The sequence below is a fragment of the Corythoichthys intestinalis genome, chromosome 4 (assembly GCF_030265065.1).
Source record: "Corythoichthys intestinalis isolate RoL2023-P3 chromosome 4, ASM3026506v1, whole genome shotgun sequence".
NCBI classification, from domain to species: domain Eukaryota; kingdom Metazoa; phylum Chordata; class Actinopteri; order Syngnathiformes; family Syngnathidae; genus Corythoichthys; species Corythoichthys intestinalis.
The window spans coordinates 5,539,779-5,560,268 of record NC_080398.1 but is presented as its reverse complement, the minus strand read 5'-3'; the positions used below and the strand labels follow the sequence as shown (position 1 = coordinate 5,560,268).

General features: G+C 38.1%; 1 protein-coding gene across 2 annotated transcripts in view; it reads left to right on the top strand.

The window, feature by feature from the left end:
* Positions 1-20,490, top strand: part of smarcc1a (SWI/SNF related, matrix associated, actin dependent regulator of chromatin, subfamily c, member 1a) — a 64,943-nt gene that overhangs the window by 4,166 nt on the left and 40,287 nt on the right. Inside the window, exons 2-10 of one of the 2 annotated variants that reach the window (XM_057833901.1) lie at positions 699-818; positions 890-975; positions 1,059-1,140; positions 4,819-4,911; positions 4,981-5,050; positions 5,109-5,178; positions 5,250-5,325; positions 11,195-11,320; positions 16,259-16,353. In XM_057833901.1, the coding sequence (XP_057689884.1) occupies positions 699-818; positions 890-975; positions 1,059-1,140; positions 4,819-4,911; positions 4,981-5,050; positions 5,109-5,178; positions 5,250-5,325; positions 11,195-11,320; positions 16,259-16,353 (818 nt within the window). Of the gene's footprint in view, positions 1-698; positions 819-889; positions 976-1,058; positions 1,141-4,818; positions 4,912-4,980; positions 5,051-5,108; positions 5,179-5,249; positions 5,326-11,194; positions 11,321-16,231; positions 16,354-20,490 lie in introns of both variants that reach the window. The other variant, XM_057833900.1, reaches the window with a different exon arrangement.

Sequence of the window (20,490 nt, the reverse complement as noted above, 5' to 3'; positions counted from 1 at the left end):
GACAACCTCCTTCCTTCAGTGAGAGCCCTGAAGATGGGTCGTGGCTGGGTCTTCCAGCATGACAACGACCCAAAGGACACAGCCAAGGCAACTAAAGAGTGGCTCCGTAAGAAGCATCTTTAAGGTCCTGGAGTGGCCTAGCCAGTCACCAGATCTGAACCCGATAGAAAATCTATGGAGGGAGCTGAAAGTCCGTGTTGCCCGGCAGCAGCCCCGAAACCTGAAGGCTCTGGAGAAGATCTGCATGGAGGAGTGGGCCAAAATCCCTGCTGCAGTGTGTGCAAACCTCGTCAAGGACTGCAGGAAACGTTTGGTCTCTGTAATAGCAAACAAAGGTTTCTGTACCAAATATTAAGTTCCATTTTTGTGATGTATCAAATACTTATTTCATGCAATTAAATGGAAATTTATTATTAAAAAATCATCCGTGATTTTCTGTTTTTTTGTATTAGATTCCGTCCCTCACAGTTGAAGAGAACTTATTATACAAATTACAGACCTCTACATGCTTTGCAAGTGGGAAAACCAGCAAAATCGGCAGTGTATCAAATACTTGTTCTCCCCACTGTATATTTTTTTAATATCGCAATATAATATCGCAAACCCCCCAAAAATCGCAGCAATAGTTTTTTCCACTATCGTTCAGGCCTACTATACAGTCATGTATTTTTTAAAAAAGTTGTATTTGTTTGTGTTAGTATGTCCAGAATGATTCGCCCTCCAGCAAATCCCTGGCCGGCCTGGTGGTGCAACTCCTCCAGTTCCAGGAGGACTCGTTCGGACGCAAAGTTAACAATCCCGCCCTCACCAAGCTGCCGGTAACGCTTTTTAAACATTGGTCTTTTCTTTCAAAGTGTTTGTGTTCTCACTGCTCGTCTTTTCTCTCAAGGCCAAGTGCTTCCTGGACATGAAAGCAGGGGGCGCTCTCTGCCACATCCTGGGCTCAGTCTACAAGTTTAAGAGCGAGCAGGGCTGGTGAGTTAACGCTTAAGATGATTTTTTTTTTTTGGTATTTTGCGGGTTCGCTCTTCATGGTTGCTCTCCATCACCAACTTTAGGAGGCGCTTTGATCTGCAGAGCCCTTCCCGCATGGACAGGAATGTGGAGATGTTTTTGAATGTGGAGAAGAACTTGGTGCAGGTATGTACTTGCCGGTCATGGCAGGGTGAATAATTTACCGCGTTTGATCAGAATAGCTGTAGTTACTGCTTATTTGTCGATAATTCCTCTCGGTCGCGGCCTTCACGTCAATTATCGTCACATAAATATGATCCTTTTTCGCAATCTTGAAATCTTTATATGGCAAGTGGCCATTTTTGGTCATTCAAAACAAACTTGACACTTAATATTTTAGACTATGTAAGCCATAGGCCTGAACGATATTAGAAAAAAACTATTGTTGCGATTTTTTGGGGGTTTGCGATATATTGCGATATTATATTGCGATATTAAAAAAAATTAGACATTTTTTAAAAAAAGAAATTTTCACTTGATGACTTGAATAGCAGTTTGGAAAGACTTTGGATGACTAACCATCACGACAGTCTACAGTGATCCCTCGTTTTTCACAGTTAATGGGGACCAGACCCCGCCGCGATAAATGAAAAACCACGAAGTAGACCCCCCCCCCCCCCCCCAATTTTTTTTGTTTTTGTTTTTTGTGTGTGTGTGTGTTTCTTGTGCTCAGTGTACTTATTCAGATTTAGCATTGGAAAGAGATACATATAAGACGTGTTTTTTTCTCACTTTTCCCCACAAAGTGATTTTAAAAATGTATATAAAATGTTTTTTAAGCACTTCATTTGTCAAATTATGATCAGTTTTAAACATAACTGTCCAACCAAATCATTTTTGAACAAGAACAAAGTACTGTCGTAGATAAATGCTTGGCTTTATTAAATGCTTCTGTTTATCTACCTCAGCTGTGACCGTTGGAGTGACATTTAGAAATTTCAAAGTCCTCGTGATCACTTCTGGCAGTTATATGTCTCCAACGTCTCCACACACACACACACACACACACACACACATTCCTCCCAGCGCGGCTTCTTTGCAGAAACTGTTTAACAAGTTAAACGATGATTGACAGATGCCCTTGTGAAGTCTGCTTCTTTGGCCAGTTAAAAGCCATCGATAACTTTAATAAGCAAGTGCTGCAGTGACTGAGAGGAACAAAGGGCTGTGAGAGGGAGGGTGTGAGGCTGTGCGCAGAGTAGAGAGCAAGGCGTATATGGATCGTGATGGCGATGTTTAAACGATATATCGTTCAGGCTTAGTAAGCCACAATATTAACATTTTGTATATGTGGCCTCAAAATGTCATCTCTTTCTCCTCTCATCATCAACCATGCAAATTTAAGTTAGATCTGTCAATTTATTGTGGAATTCCTTTTCATGACCCCAAAATAAGATCACCTCTTCCGTTTCATATTACAAACATCTGCATGTTCCATAATAATCCCTTTTTCATTCTTGGTTTATCTTGAACACAAATATACGGAACCAAATGCGTGACTTCTGCCCATGTGACCTTTGACCTCAACTCCTCTTTTCTATCCATGGGACATTTGCAGGTAGGCATGTGAGATTTTGACGGTACGATAACCGTGAGCAAAAATACCGCGGTTTCACGGTATCACGGTATTGCAGTTATAGCTCCAAAATGTGTTATTTTGAGATGTATGGGTTAAAAAAAACGAAACTTTTTTTCCAGAACATAGTTGCAAATTGGAATATGAATGTGTTGTTAAAATAAATAAATTAGCAATAAAAAAACAAATATTTTAAATAAAATCAAAATATAACGTAGACTATACCCACAGTCACAGCTCAAGTTGCTCAAGTTTAGAGCAAGAACAGAATAATTTGTATAAAAAAAGTAAAAACTCTTCTGAATAAATTTTTTTAAAATTTATACTGCATAATTTTTTTGAGGATTGAAAAGCTCAAGTGAAGTTTCACCATTTTCAGCCACTGTGTCAACTCCAGTCTACATGATGTCATGCCTTTGTGTTAGAAAGAACAAAGAATTCAAAAGTTAATAAGTTAGTTAAAATGTAAATATTATTGTGGAAAGGATTAATCTTTAAAAAAAAAAAATCATTGGGAGTGAGACCTCTCCTTGATCCAGCGAACGTGAATTTGTGCTTAGAGCAAGATCATCTTTCCTCAATTTACGATCTTTGATGCTATGCCTTTTTTCCCCCCTTCATTCACGCGAATCAAGCTTGTTTTCTCACTCTGCGGCTGTAACACTCGACGAAGTTGCTCTCCCAGCTAAGCCTAGGCTAACATTCGTCTTTTATAAGCTTTTAGTTAGTTTGTGTATCGAATTTCAAAGGAAAATATGTGTTTTGTTTTTGGCGAACTTTTTCATAGTGCTAATCTGTTTAGCTACTCACACATGGAAAAATACAATTGTACAACGTTTTAAATGTATTCATTTTGTATATTCCACTTACCATGATTTGAGAGCTCAATAAATTGAAGAAAAGAACGCCTTATGTTTGGAGTATTTGTTTAGGGTTCGCTGGCTGTTCAGCCGATAGTCTTTTTTCACACACAGCAACAAACGGGAGGGGGTGAGCGCTAAGCCTGAACGATATATCGTTTAAACATCGCCATCGCGATGTGCGTGTGCGCGATAGTCCCATCGCAAGCACGTGCGATAGTTTTTCTTTTTTTTGATCCACATACGCCTCACTTTCTGGTCTGCACACAGCCTCCTACCCTCCCTCTCCCAGCCTTTTGAACCTCTCAGTCACTGCGGCACAACGATGGCTTTGATCTGGCCAAAGAAGCAGACTTCACACGGGCATCTGTCAATCATCGTTTAACTTGTTAAACAGTTGTAAGGAAGCCCCGCTGGAATGAATGTGTGTACTGTAGGGACGTTGGAGACATTTAAATGCCAGAAGTGATCATGAGGAGTTTGAAATTTCTACATGTCACTTCAACGGTCACAGCTAAACAGAAGCATTTAATAAAGCCAAGCATTTATCTGCAACAGTACTTAATTTTTGTTCAAAAATGATTTGGTTGGACAGTTTAAAACTTATCATAATTATGACATTTGAAGTGCTTAAAAAACATTTATTTACATACATTTTTTAAATCACTTTGGGAGGAAAAGTGGGAAAAAAAATGTCTTATATGTATCTCTTTCCAATGCTAAATCTGAATAAATACATTGGGCACTAAAAACACACACACACACACAAAAAAAAAAAAGGGTTCTGGTCCCCATTAACCGCGTAAAACAAGGGATGACTGTACACTGTGGTGATGGTGAGTCATCTAAAGTCTTTCCAAACAGCTATTTAAGTCATCTTGTGAAAATTTCTTGAAAAAAAATATATATACATTTTTTTTTAATTTCACAATATAATATCGCGATATATCGCAAACCCCCAAAAAATCGCAGCAATAGTTTTTTCCAATATCGTTCAGGCCTAGTGAGCGCTGCCGCGTCACGCCATTTCTGGGTGCATTTTTGACACAAAAATGGCGAATACCGTACTACGGTCTGACGGAAAATTTTAGTGGTTTTGAAACCGCGACGTTTTCACACCACGGTAAACCGTGAAACCGGTAACCGGCACATGTCTATTTGCAGGTAACTTCTAGTTGAGTTGGGTCACTTCATTTTAATTTTGAGGCGTTCTCAGGTCACTTTTCGTTGATTTTTCAATCACTTTCTGTTGATTTTTGGGGCATTTACAGGTCAATTCCTGTTAATTTTTGGGCAGTTCAAGAGAAATGGAGAAACACTGTCTAGCGCCATTAAAATAATTAATTCCAACTGAACCTACTCTTCCAGAACAACTGCCTGACCCGTCCCACCGTCTTCTTGTCTCCCGACTTGGAGGCCAAGCAAGCCAGCAAGCTCAAAGACGCCATCAAAAGGCTCCAGGTGAGCGTCACGTGACTACTTTACATCCACGCCTCGTTGCTCCTTCTAGAACTTCTCGTCTTCTTGTAGGGTTCCATCACCGAGGACAAGTCCAAGGCCACACACCTCATTTTCCCCAGTCCGTTGCAGCAGGACGAAGGTTAGGAGTTTGGTCTTGTCGTCATTGTTCTTGATTTTAAATAAGTTTTGCGTCGTAGAAGAGTGGCTGCGTCCCGTCATGAGGAAAGACAAGCAGGTTCTGGTTCACTGGGGTCTCTACCCAGACAGGTGAGCAAAGAGGAAGTTCGGTCAAAGGTCACAAATCTCCAGAAATGAACGGAAAAGTCTTGTTTTATCAGTTACGACACTTGGATACCAGGCGGTGAGGTGGACGCCGATGTGGAGGAGCCACCGAGCGCCGAACGACCGTGGAAGGTGAGCTCGAGGTTGAGGGAAAAGTATAGATTGGATGTCAATCACCGTCAATGGGAGCCAATGAGTTGGTTTTCTTTTCGCAAAATGCCATTTGTGATTTGAATCAAATATTGGGAAAGAATATGGCAGCTCTTTTTCTGGATTTCTTTTGCACTTTAAATTTTTATGTTTCCTGTAAATTATTTTAAACAAATGTAATCAATTTAGTACTGCAACGATTAATTGATTAACGCGAGTATTCGATTTGAAAAAAATATTCGAATTAAATTTTGTTGCTTCGAGTATTCGTTTAATTAAAGTGCCGTTGTAATGGTTTATTTTGAAAATGTTTACATTTAGCTTATTGATTAGGGTGGAGACATTGCGCTCTGGTCAGCCTCATTTCACATGGCTGAATCCAACTGCTCCCTGTTCAGACAAACGTAAGCTAAGTTTTTGTTTGTGCTAATGTTTTTTAACACATTCGTAATTTAGTTTATATGTATCTTTAGGAATATGAGTCCGAACCATTTGTTAAGGGCATTGGGGGGGGGGGGGGGGCGTCTTTTTTTTTTAACATTTAAGCTAGCGGACGTTTGCTATGTAAGTTAGCCAATTGTTCTTTTGTCGTACATAGATCCTCATTTATTTATTTTTATTACCGTTTGAGGCTCAGCTCAGGTATTTTAATTTTTCATGTTCTTTATCCGATTACTGGATTATTCGAACTAACTAGTTCATCAATTAATCGACTACTAAAATAATATGCAGCCCTACAATTATTCTTTTGAAAACTTTTATTTAAAATATTTAAACACTAATTTTAAATGATAAAGCAAAATTGTAAATATTTTTAATTTAAAAATAAATTTTAAATTGAAAACCTATGGGTGGGTGAAACGGTATTCTTTAATATTTTTGAGAGCTATCATTTTTTTTTTACTGTTTACTTTTAATTGTTTAAACATGCTTTTTGGAGAATCTTAATAGTATAATTTTCTCTTTTTTTTCTCCAAAGAATATAGGAAGAAACTACATATGGTCATCCATATATTTTTCATGTAAAAATAGTAGGGCTGTCAAACGATTACAATTTTTAATCGAGTTAATTACAGCTTAAAAATTAATTAATCGTAATTAATCGCAATTAATCGCAATTCAAACCATCTATAAAATATGCCATATTTTTATGTAAATTATATACAGTGCTGCTCAAAAGTTTGTGAACCCCACAGCGATGGTCAGATTTTTTGTAAAAAAAACTAAAATAACCTTATTAGATGTTAAGTTATACCCAAATCCACAATACTGACATTCCAAATAATGGACTGAAACAAAAGAAATAGTTATATTGTCATTCTTTATTTAACAAAAGTGGTTGATTTAAGAAAAACTCAGATATCATGTGTGCAAAAGTATGTGAACCCCTTCAGTTAATAGGATATTGCGCCTCCTTTTGCAGAGATTACCTCAACCAAACGGTTTCTGTAGTGACTAATCAGCCTCTCACATCTACTTTGGGGGATTTTTGCCCATTCTTCCTTGCAGAACGCAGTCAGTTGAGAGAGGTTTGATGGGCGTCTGGCATGAACTGCTCGCTTCAGGTCCCGCCACAGCATTTCAATGGGATTTAGGTCAGGACTTTGACTGGGCCAGTCCAGAACACGAATCTTCTTCTTTTTCAGCCATTCCTTGGTTGTATTGCTGGAATGCTTTGGATCATTATCATGTTGCATGATCCACCTTCTGCCAAGCTTTAACTTCAAAACAGATGGCGTCAGGTTATGTTCTAGGATTTGACAATATTCCTCAGAATTCATGATTCCCTGGACTATGTGGAGTTGTCCAGGTCCTGAGGATGAAAAGCAAGCCCAGATATTGACATTCCCACCTCCATGCTTCACTGTTGGGAGAAGGTTCTTTTGGTGGTATGCAGTGTTGACTTTTCGCCAGACATGGCGGTTTTGGTTGTGACCAAACAGTTCAATTTTGCACCTACATCAGTTGATGAAAACTCTTTTTAATTTAGTCTCGACAACACAACTGTTAAAAAAACAAAACAAAAAAACTACTGAATTGATTGATTAGGAAATCAGGTTGAAATAATAGAAAATTCCAAAATGTTGAGGGGGTTCACAAACTTTTGAGCAGCACTGTATATATTCTGTAAAATAATTTGTTGGAATGGAAAGATAAGACACAAGATGGATATATACATTCAACATACGGTACATAAGGACTGTAGTGGGCATTTCACTCTACTGTCATTTAAATCTGTCTATGCTGTCCTCACTCCGAAGCGTCTACTTTTTCCAAAGCTAGACAGCTAGTGAACGACGCCTTGATAATCAGACTTCTTCCTTTTTCATCTGATTTATTAATAAAATTGCCTCAAACCATTGTCCTCTTTAGACCGTCGTAAAACTACAAAAAAAAAAAGTACACAAGCATTGCATTAGCAACAACGTTAGCTTAGCACGCTATACAGGTTGACTAAACATAAACAAAAAGCGTCTCATACAAAAAATATAACATTTCGCTTACTAACATAATATGTACATTCTTTACAACCACCATACTTACGGACAAATCTTGTCCAAGGATCATATAAGCACAACGTTACGACGTAGGCGTCAGCCCGAGACGTCGTGAAGCCATATTGAACTGGCAAGAAAACAATAAACCATATCGCAAAGCGACCACAAGACTTCGCTGTTAGACAGCACAAAAAGCCTAGCTGTAAAACTTACCAAAAGGCAGAATACTGTCTGAGCGGGACATGTGCGTTAATTGCGTCAAATATTTTAACGTGATTAATTAAAAAAATTAATTACCGCGCGTTAACGCGATAATTTTGACAGCCCTAAAAAAATAGGTTACAATTTTTTTTTAATCGTTAAAAAAAATTCTCCAATTATTTATTGGGTCTCTTAATAATATATTTTTTATATTTTTCTTCAATTTTGATTTTTTTCAACCAGTATAGAAGAAAAATAGCATATTTTCATGTATTTAAAATATCTTAATTTTTTTATGTATATGTATAGGGCTGCAACTAATGATTATTTTTATATTCGATTAATCTAACAATTAAACGAATAATCGGCTAAATGTAACATTTTTCGATTACCTTCACAATTTACGTTGAAGTTGTTTTAGGCATGTGTAAGTAACAATGACAAAATGGATGACTATTTCCTTCAAAAATAATATTTTATTACAGCTTCCTGACTTAACTGTAGTCTACAAATGTATCATTATCAAATTTGTTGGCAACTAATTTATTAATCGATTCAATCGATTAGTTGTTGCAGCCTTATTAAAAAGCTTAGACGGTAAAAAGTCTGAAAATTCGCAAAAATGTGAACTGTTGTTTTTCTAAGTAAAAGCAGATTTTTAGGGTGTACCCCGCCTACTGCCCACAGTTAGCTGGGATTGGCTCCAGCACCCTCGTGAGGATTAGCGGTTCGGAAAATGAATGAATGCATAAAAAGAAGCAAACAGTAGAAGGATTGTCACGCTTTCCGTTTTTCTTTTTATTTATTTTTTCTGTTAAAATTTGAGGCGAAGCTACCACGGCAAAATATTTTCAACCTCGAGGCACAACAGTTGGCGTCAAAGCACTCAGACGTGAATAATGATTACTTTTGCAACTTAATAGTGCACGCACAGGCACCATGTCTTTAGGCATTGTTCAGCGTCATTACCTTCCACCAAAACATCATCACAAACATTGTGCTCCGTCTTTTTGCTGGAAAAAAATCAATCCATCATCCAAAGTGATAAACAATATGAAATTTCTGAAGAAATGGCATGCCTCTTCTGGTCTGTAAACTCCAGTGAGTCACGTCTTGTTGATTTTGGGGCATTTCTGGGTGACACCTTATTGATTTGTTTCACTTTCCATTCATTTCTGTGCGTTCCTGGTTTACTTCTAGGTCATTTTCGGTCAGATCCTGTTGGTTTTGGAGCATTTGTGGATCACTTGTTCGTTTTAGGGAAATGCCAGACTTGCCTGTTTGTTTTATGGCACCTCCTGTAGATTTTTGTAGCTTCCGGGTCACTTCTTGTCAGTTTCGGATCGTGCTGCAACGATTAATCGATTAACTCGAGTATTCGATTAGAAAAAAATGATTCGAATTAAATTTTGCTGCTTAGAGTACCGTAATTTTCGCACTATAAGGCGCACCTGACTATAAGCCGCTACCCACCAAATTTGGCACGACAACGGAATTTGTTCATAGATAAGCCGCACTGGACTATAAGCCTCAGCTCTCCTCACTGTGTTATGGGAAATTTACAGCAAAAGATATTAACCGGTAACACTTTGATAGCTGCATCATACGACTGCAATAAGACCAAATAAATAAATGAACTAATTGGCTGCAAAGCGTCATTGCTTTAAGAAGCTTCATTTGGCCATCAGTGCTCCTGCTGTCAACACTGTTGTTGTCCAACATGCATCCTAGCATGCATTGCAGCGCTTCAGAATCACAATTAATGTTATGTGCTAATTATTTCTTCAGTTTCTGTTCTAGTTGTTTCATTACTTGCTAGTTATGGTATTCGGAAACACTTTATTTGACAGTGGTGCCATAAGAATGTCAGAAGACGATCATAATTATGACACTGTCCTGTGCGTTAATGAATGCTTATAACATATGTCATTTAGTGTTATCCGGCAAATTATCTCACTTTTGAATGGATGTAAAAGATCCAAGCTGGACATAAATAGAGTTAGTGACATAATTTGCATACATAATAATTTACTTTCTATTCTATTCTATACTAGTCTATTCTATAACATGAGCATTCAGTGAGACCCATGATCGTGTCATTTCATTAATTACGACGGTTTTATGACAGTGTTATGACACTGCTTTGAAATAAAGTGTTAACTATTAACCCATATAAATCAACAAATAAGCCGCACTGGACGATAAGCCGCAGGATTCAAAATGAATGGTAAAAAGTAGCGGCTTATAGTCCGAAAATTACGGTATTCGTGTCATTAAAGTTGCTTTGTAATGGTTTGTTTTGAAAGTGTTTGCATTTAGTTTTATTGATTTGGGTGGGTACGCTGCCCTCTCGTCAGCCTCATTTTACAAGGCGGAATCTAGCTGTTTCCTGTTAAGACCAACATAAGCTAAGTTTTTGTGTGAGCAAATGTTTTTTTTTGTTTGTTTTTTTTTAATGCATTCGTGATTTAGTTTATAGGTATAGTCGTTTTTTTTTGTGGGATTATGTGTGTGAACCATTTGATAAGAGCAATTGAAGAAGAAAAAAAAGTTAGCATTTGATAGCCTTTAAGCTAGCGGACTTTTGCTATGCAAGTCAGCCAATTGTTCTTTTGTTGTACATAGATCTTCATTCATTCATTTATTTATTTTTTATACCGTTTGAGGCTCAGGTATTTTTTATGTTCCTTATCAGATTACTCGATTATTCGAACTAACTTTTTCATCGATTAATGGACTGCAAAAATTTCGTGGTCACTTTTTCATTTTATGGAAATATGAAATGTGGAAGGGGCTACCTTGTTAATTTTCAGTCACTTCCTGTTGATTCTTGGGTGCTTCCGGGGTCACTTCCTGGGTCTCTTGTTTTAAGGTAATGTCAGATCACTTCCTGTTCAAGTCCCTTCCTTCCATTTTGGGTCACGTCCTGCTCATTTTGGGCTAACTGTAAGACACTTACTGACAATTTTTGGCAAATTTTTGGTCGTTTTTTTTGGGGGGGGGATAAAAATGACATTTCTGCTGGTTTTGCAATTGCTATTGGAAACAAAAGGAAGCATTCATAATGTATGGAAGTTTTTGTCGCATTTTAGCGGAATTGTATGTTTTTGCCTGAAAACTGGCTGAAAATTTTGTGAATTTTTTTTTTCCAGGTGCACGCCAGGTGGGTCCTGGACACGGACGCCTTCAACGAGTGGATGAACGAGGAAGACTACGAGGTGGACGACGGCAAAAAGCCCGTCAGTTTTCGTCAGAAGATCTATCTCAAAGAGGAGGAGGTGACTTATTGTTTTAGTGGAAAGGTTTTGAGACTCTTTCCCATTCAAATGAATGGCGAAAAGTTACAAAACTTGGCTGATTGTTGAATGTCGTGTTGCATGGAGCTGCTTCTTGGATTGTCTGTCATCATCCTTCCTGTTTCTCTTCTTCTAAAGCACCTCAGGGTTTCTCATTCATTGCCATTGATAAAGATAGACGTCCAATTTTTTTCTTGAACAGGAAAAAGTGGCTCCTAGTGCTCATCTTTCAGTGTCATAGACATCCAATCCATTTCGACCAGGAGGGGGTGAATGAACATCAATGGCAGCCAATGAGTTCAATTTGAGAGTAATATTTGACCTCAGGGTACACAAAGTATTTACACACACGCGTGCATTTATTAGTTTTTTTCCCCCTCACATTTAATTAATATTTACTCATTTATTTTTAAAAAATTGCATGGATTTACAAATTTTTATTCATGAAATGGGCGACTTCAATTCCAGTAGTAGTCCAATAACAATGTTTTATTAACTTTCTCATTTGCATTAAATATTTTAATTTTTCTTGAATAATTTGTTGAAATAGAACACTTAAAAAAAAAACATTAGTAATTATTTTTGTTTTATGACCTTTTGTTTTTCCTGATTAAATTTAGTGAACTGATTTGTTGCAAATATAATTTTAAAAATTAAAAACTTTTTACCTGTCCTGTTCAGCTGATTGGTTAATGAAAAATGAATATCATAATCAGTAATTATAAATATAGTGGTGTAATTCAACTGTGACGTGAATAAATTAAAAGTGATTAAAAATATTTTCTTCATGCATTTTATGTTTATTTTCTGAAGTAACTTTTTAATAAAATACAACTCAAACTTTTGTTATCATTATTCATAGACTTCATAATGTATTGATGGGACGTGGGGCCGATAAAGAGGGGGCCTGCATTGTTGGCGAGGCCGTCAAAGCTGACAAGAGTGGAATCGCAAAGAGCTTTTTTCGTTGAAAATTCTTATGATTAAATTAGGGCTGTCAAACGAGTTAATCACAGCTAATTAATCGCAATTCAAACCATCTATAAAATATGTCATATTTTTCTGTAAATTATTGGTGGAATGGAAAAATAACACAAGACATATATATATTCAACATACTGTACATAGGTACTGTATTTGTTTATTATAACAATAAATTAACAAGATGGCATTAACATTATTAACATTCTCTTAAAGCGATCCATTGATAGAAAGACTTGTAGTTCTTAAAAGATAAATGTTAGTACAAGTTATAAAAATTTTATATTAAACCCCTTCTTAATGTTTTTGTTTTAATAAAAAAAAAAAAAAAAAAATTTCAAACAAAAAAATAAACCAGTAGCTCGCCATTGTTGATGTCAATAATTACACAATGCTCATGGTGCTAAAACCCATAAAATCAGTCGCACCCAAGCGCCAGCAGAGGGCGACAAAACACAAGTAACAAGTGGACATGACACTGTGCTGTCATTTTAATCTGTTTGAGCCGGGCATGTGTGTTAAATGCGTCGAATATTTTAATGTGATTAATTTAAAAAATTATTTACCGCCCGTTTACGCGATAATTTTGACAGCCCTAGATTAAATGCTTAAATCCCCTAATCTTCATAGATATGGATGTAAAACAGTCTCGATTCATGGTTAAAAGCAAAGGGGAAAAGAAAAGATGCAGTTCGTGTTTATTTTACATAAATATATCGAAGTACAATGCTAGTCTGTTTGGGAATGTAGCTAGCGGCCACCTGATGTAAACGGAGCTTTTCCGGTGAAAATTCTTGTGAGTAAATGCTTAAATCTCCGAGTTCTTCATAGATATGGACGTAAAACAGTCTCGATTCTTGGTTAAAAGCAAAAAAAAAAAAAAAAAAAAAAGGTTGCAGTAAGCATTTATTTTACGTAAATATTGAGAACTATCATGCCAGTGCAGTCACGGCTAATTTCTCCCATTGATTTTTTTTTCCACAACTTTTCAAACTGCGTGCAGAGTAAGAAAAATCAAATATTCACCTGGAATCCTCGAACAAATCACTCGTGAGACCACCCTTCCTGTTTGTATATGGTATAGCTTTCGTAATTTTTCAACCGAAATCCGGCGTTAGATCGGTGTGTGCGCGTGTTTGTGAACAGGTCCTCTTAATGTGGACAGCCCCTTACCTGAATGCAAGGCGCAGTGCATGACCGATCTGAGCCGTCAATGCATTATGAAGTCTATGCATTATTATATTTTTATATTCGCTTTATTATATTCCCAGTTGACTTGTGGCCTAAATTGTTGTAAATTAGAAAAAAATAAAAAAAAAGAACAATTTTACTTTTAGCAATTTTACTTTTTTAAAAAAATATATAATCAAGCATAAGAACTATAAATTAAGCAAAACATGAGAATACTTGTTATTTATTTTAATTTTTAAAGTCATTATAAAACTAGTAGAAATGAGTAAATACTTTTAACAATATTTTTATTGAATTCTAGTTGGCGTAATTATAAAATCATGATTTTGTAAATAATAAGAAAAAAACTTTTTTGGGGGGTGGGAATACATTTATACAGTGGGGCAAATAAGTATATAGTCAACCACGAATTGTGCAAGTTCTCCCACTTGAAAATATTAGAGAGGCCTGTAATTAGCCACCTTTACATGCTGACTTTTATTCATACCGATTCAAATCATTCCAAATGGAAATTTCACATCAGCTGTTTACATGTCACTTCATCTATTCCGATCCAGCGTTTACATGTGTCTGCCTTTATTCCGAGCGGACGTTTGACAACTGCCGTCTGACATGCGCAGATTAATCAAAACAAAGCGTCACGTTGCAAAACATGGAGATCGACCGTCAGATCAGCTGCTGTTCTAACTTTTCGAGTAGAAACAAAACTTCAGAATGACATGCCGTTCATTTAAAAAGTTGTGTGGGTGCGCTGTGCGTGTGCTTGGAAGCCATGTTGCATGTGACGTTACTTACGTCACCAAGTGACGTCACCACGTCAGTACGGAGCATGCGCAGAAAGAACGCAACCAGACACCATTCCGCTTCCCTGTTTACATGATATAATTTTACTTCTAATCGGTTTGGGAAAAGGAATATTTCACCCCTGTGAATCGGAATGAAATTCCATTCGGTTTGGGCCTGTTCATTCCGAATGAGGTGTTTATATGAAACACATTTATTCGGTTTGAACAAATATTCCGATTGTATTTGGAATATTTGGCTCCATGTAAACGTGGCAATTGTCAACATGGGTAAACCTCAACCATGAGAGACGGAATGTGGGAAAAACAGAAAATCACAGTTTGATTTTGAAAGAATTTATTTGCAAATTATAGTGGAAAATAAGTATTTGGTCGATACCAAAAGTTCATCTCAATACTTTGTTATGTACCCTTTGTTGGCAATAACGGAGGCCAAATGTTTTCTGTAACCCCTTTTCACACACTGTTGCTGGTATTTTGGCCCATTCCTCCATGCAGATCTCCTCTAAAGCAGTGACGTTTTGGGGCTGTCGTTGGGCAACACGGACTTTCAACTCCCTCCACAGATTTTCTATAGGGTTGAGATCTGGAGATTGGCTAGGCCACTCCAGGACCTTGAAATGCTTCTTACGAAGCCACTCCTTTGTTGCCCTGCCTGTGTGTTTGGGATCATTGACATGCCGAAAGACCCAGACACGTATCATCTTCAATGCCCTTGCTGACGGAAGGAGATATTCACTCAAAATCTCTTGCTATATAGCCCCATTCATTCTTTCCTTTACACAGATCAGTCGTCCTGGTCCCTTTGCAGAAAAACAGCCCCAAAGCATGATGTTTCCACCCCCATGCTTCACAGTGGGTATGGTGCAATTCAGTATTCTTTTTCCTCCAAACAAGAGAACATGTGTTTCTACCAAAAAGTTCTATTTTGGTCTTATCTGACCATAACACATTCTCCCAGTCCTCTTCTGGATCATCCAAATGCTCTCTCGCGAACTGCAGACGGGCTTGGACGTTTACTTTCTTCAGGAGGGGGACACGTCTGGCAGTGCAGGATTTGAGTCCCTGGTGTCTCATTATGTTACTGATAGTAGCCTTTGTTACCGTGGTCCCAGCTCTCTGTAGGTCATTCACTAGGCCCCCCGTGTGGTTCTGGGATTTTTGTTCACCGTTCTTATCATTTTGACACCACGGGGTGAGATCTTGCATGGAGCCCCAGATCGAGGGAGATTATCAGTGGTCTTGTATGTCTTCCATTTTTGTAATAATAGCTCCCACAGTTGATTTCTTTACGCCAAGCGTTTTACCTATTGCAGATTCAGTCCTCCCAGCCTGGTGCAGGTATAAAATTTTGTCTCTGGTGCCCTTCAACAGCTCTTTGGTCTTGGCCATAGTGGAGTTTGGAGTGTGACTGACTGAGATTGTGGACAGGTGTCTTTTACACTGATAATGAGTTTAAACAGGTGCCATTAATACAGGTAACGAGTGGAGCCTCGTTAGAAGAAGTTAGACCTTTTTGACAGCCAGAAATCTTGATTGTTTGTAGGTGACCAAATACTTATTTTCCACTCTAATTTGGAAATAAATTCTTTAAAAAATCAAACTGTGATTTTCTGCTTTTTTTTTTCCACATTCTGTCTCTGATGGTTGAGGTTTACTCACATTGACAATTACAGGCCTCTCTAATCTTTTCAAGTTCAACTTGCACAATTGGTGGTTGACTAAATACTTATTTGCCCCACTGTATCATGAAATTGTCAATGAAAAGACAATAGAAAGAGGAACCCTGGTGGAATGTCAGCGCCACTGCATTTCCTCTCCCTCCCTCACGGTGTGTGCCAATGTTCCATCCTCTCATTCTGCCACTCTTTTATCTCATCCTCCATCCCTCGCTCCGCACGGGCCTTTGTCTGATCAGTCGTCTTCCCGCACGCCCGATCGCAAGGAGCGCAAGGCCAACGCCGCCGGCAAGAAGAGGAGGCGCTCACCCTCGCCGCCCAGCACGCCCGCCGAGTCCCGCAAGAAGGGCGGCAAGAAGGGGTAGGAATTTCTCCTTTTGCCCCCTTGCCCCCAACGGGTTCATTGAAAATGTTGGTTTTGCTGAATAACCACCCCAGGCAGGGGTTTCATTTATATGGACAAAATTTCCTTTATCCAGAATAAAATGATGATCGGTTGCACTGTTTTCATGGACAGTAAAAATATGGATCCGATTGAAGAAATAATTAGCACATAAAACTGAACTTGGAAAATTATTTATAGCGTCAGTGCCTCAATGCATGCTGGGAGGCATGGGTTTTTAATAATAATACAAAATAATCGGTGGTTAATCGCCTTATAAAACTGTATTGAGAGGCATTAAATTTGTAGTTTTTAAATTGTCTATTTATGAACTTCAGTCCACGAACTTGCGTCAGTTAACTCCTTCAGTGCCATTGGTGATAAATGTCTCGGGCTGCAACTTACAATTATTTCTAGGGATGCAGCTATTGATTATTTAAGTAGTCGATTCATCGATAAAGTAGTCAATTTGAATAATCAAGTTATGGGATAAGGAACATAAAAAATTAAAATACCTGAGCTTCAAACAGTATAAAAAAAACAAATAAATGAGGATCTAAGTACAAAAAAAGAACAGTTGGCTAACGAAGTCCACTAGCTTAAATGCTACAAAATGCTAACGTTTTTTTCTTTTACAATGCTCTTCACAAATGGTTTAAACACATATTCCCACAAAAAACGGCTAAATATACTGTAACTTTCAACTAAGTTACGTACGCATTAAAAAAAACTTAGCTTATGTTGGTCTTAACAGGTAGCAGCTTAATTCAGCCATGTGAAATGAGTTGTCATATTCACTGTTTCCACTAGAGCAGGGGTCCCCAACCTTTTTTGCACCACGGACCGGTGTTATTTGGGTCTTTTTTTTCACGGACCGGTGTTCTGACAAATTTTGCAACCCACCAAAAATTGCAACGATGCGGTTCTGCGCATGGGCGTAACGTTAAACATAGCTGCAAAATGCGCAAATGCAGCGATTCCAAAGTAAACACTACAAACTTTCTTGAAAGAAAGGAATATTAACTTACGTTTGATCATGGAAGGACTTGTAGAAAAGTTCTCTTCAGATTCATCCTGCCATGTAAGCTTCACACAACAGCTGCAAACCACGCTCACCATTAACGACTTCACCTTGTCGTTAAACATTAATTAAGAAGCCTGCTTCACAAAGATACGATGTTGGAAATTGTAGCAAGGTTTTCAACGCTCTTGTCACGATGTCAGGATATTCCAGAATGACTTTAATCCAGAACCTCTGTCGAGTTGTTGTCTCAAATGTACGTTTAATAAGGTCGCCGTCATTTGCGATCTCTCTGTTTATTCACAAACGGGTCACGAATCCACTCCTTCGCAGTTCGTGGGTCTTCGATGTTGTAGGCTCGTCAGGTGCCCTTTCCGCCGTAAAAATATTTCCAAAGACGTCTGTTTTCCTGTTATCTTCGCTCGTGTGGGGGCTAATTATTTCCGGGAACAAATGTGCTGAGCCGCGGCCTAGTAATATGCTATTATTGAGGACAAGTGCACATAGATATATTATATACACAAACAAGATGTACTGCTAGCAGTCCAATCAATGGACTTCTATGACAACATTGTAATCTATCCCGTAGTATTATATCTAGAGTAGACAGATATTGGTGTGTTAAGCAGGGGCACAGGGTTAATTCGGCCAGAATGCGGTCGTTATTAAATTATTTTTTCTTTGCGGCCTGGTCGCAAATGCGCCACGGACCGGTATCGGTCCGCGGCCCGGCAGATGGGGACCCCTGCACTAGAGGGAAGTGTATCCACCCAAATCAATAAAACTAAATGCACTTTCAAAACCATTACAGCGGTACATTAATTAAACGAATGCTCGAAGCAGCAAAATTTAATTCAAACCTTTTTTTCTCATCGAATTACCCGAGTTAATTCATCGTTGCAGCACTAATTCTCTCCATAATCAATCGGATAAATGTCACTTATTTCAATTATCTTCACAATTTACCTTGATTTTGTTTTTGGTCATGTTGTAAGGAACAATGAATACAAAATGGATGACTATTTCCTTCAAAAATAATAATTTATGACCGCTTCCAGACTTAACTGTCGTCTACAACTGTATCGATTATGTAATTCGTTGGCAACTAACTTATTAATCAATTCAATTGATTAGTTATTGCCGCCTTATTAAGAAGCTAGTTTAGACAGATGTCCCAAAATCGGCAAAAATGTGAATACTTGTTTTCCAAAGTAAAAGTAGATTTTTCTTCTTGTCCTACTTTGACATAACAAAAATATGATAACAAAAATATGATAAAGAAAATAAAGGAAGTTACAGTGCCTTGCAAAAGTATTCGGCCCCCTTGAATCTTGCAACCTTTTGCCACATTTCAGGCTTCAAACATAAAGATATGAAATTTAATTTTTTTGTCAAGAATCAACAACAAGTGGGACACAATCGTGAAGTGGAACAACATTTATTGGATAATTTAAACTTTTTAACAAATAAAAAACTGAAAAGTGGGGCGTGCAATATTATTCGGCCCCTTTACTTTCAGTGCAGCAAACTCACTCCAGACGTTCAGTGAGGATCTCTGAATGATCCAATGTTGTCCTAAATGACCGATGATGATAAATAGAATCCACCTGTGTGTAATCAAGTCTCCGTATAAATGCACCTGCTCTGTGATAGTCTCAGGGTTCTGTTTAAAGTGCAGAGAGCATTATGAAAACCAAGGAACACACCAGGCAGGTCCGAGATACTGTTGTGGAGAAGTTTAAAGCCGGATTTGGATACAAAAAGATTTCCCAAGCTTTAAACATCTCAAGGAGCACTGTGCAAGCTATCATATTGAAATGGAAGGAGCATCAGACCACTGCAAATCTACCAAGACCTGGCCGTCCTTCCAAACTTTCTTCTCAAACAAGGAGAAAACTGATCACAGATACAGCCAAGAGGCCCATGATCACTCTGGATGAACTGCAGAGATCTACAGCTGAGGTGGGAGAGTCTGTCCATAGGACAACAATCAGTCGTACACTGCACAAATCTGGCCTTTATGGAAGAGTGGCAAGAAGAAAGCTATTTCTCAAAGATATCCATAAAAAGTCTCGTTTAAAGTTTGCCACAAGCCACCTGGGAGACACACCAAACATGTGGAAGAAGGTGCTCTGGTCAGATGAAACCAAAATTGAACTTTTTGGCCACAATGCAAAACGATATGTTTGGCGTAAAAGCAACACAGCTCATCACCCTGAACACACCATCCCCACTGTCAAACATGGTGGTGGCAGCATCATGGTTTGGGCCTGATTTTCTTCAGTAGGGACAGGGAAGATGGTTAAAATTGACGGGAAGATGGATGCAGCCAAATACAGGAACATTCTGGAAGAAAACCTGTTGGTATCTGCAGAAGACCTGAGACTGGGACGGAGATTTATCTTCCAACAGGACAATGATCCAAAACATAAAGCCAAATCTACAATGGAATGGTTGAAAAATAAACGTATCCAGGTGTTAGAATGGCCAAGTCAAAGTCCAGACCTGAATCCAATCGAGAATCTGTGGAAAGAGCTGAAGACTGCTGTTCACAAACACTCTCCATCCAACCTCACTGAGCTGGAGCTGTTTTGCAAGGAAGAATGGGCAAAAATGTCAGTCTCTCGATGTGCAAAACTGATAGAAACATACCCCAAGCGACTTGCAGCTGTAATTGGAGCAAAAGGTGGCGCTACAAAGTATTAACGCAAGGGGGCCGAATAATATTGCACGCCCCACTTTTCAGTTTTTTATTTGTTAAAAAAGTTTAAATTATCCAATCAATTTTGTTCCACTTCACGATTGTGTCCCGCTTGTTGTTGATTCTTGACAAAAAATTTAAATTTTATATCTTTATGTTTGAAGCCTGAAATGTGGCGAAAGGTTGCAAGGTTCAAGGGGGCCGAATACTTTTGCAAGGCACTGTATATGTATGTTAGAATTTCAGGAATTTAGACAAGTTTAAGGTGAAGATCCTAAATAATTAATTGGTTATTAAAATAGTTGTCAATTCATTTGCTAATTGATTTGTTGATTAATCGATTCATTTTTGCACCTCTCTAGATGTCCAACTGTGTGGCGCCCAATCCTTATAA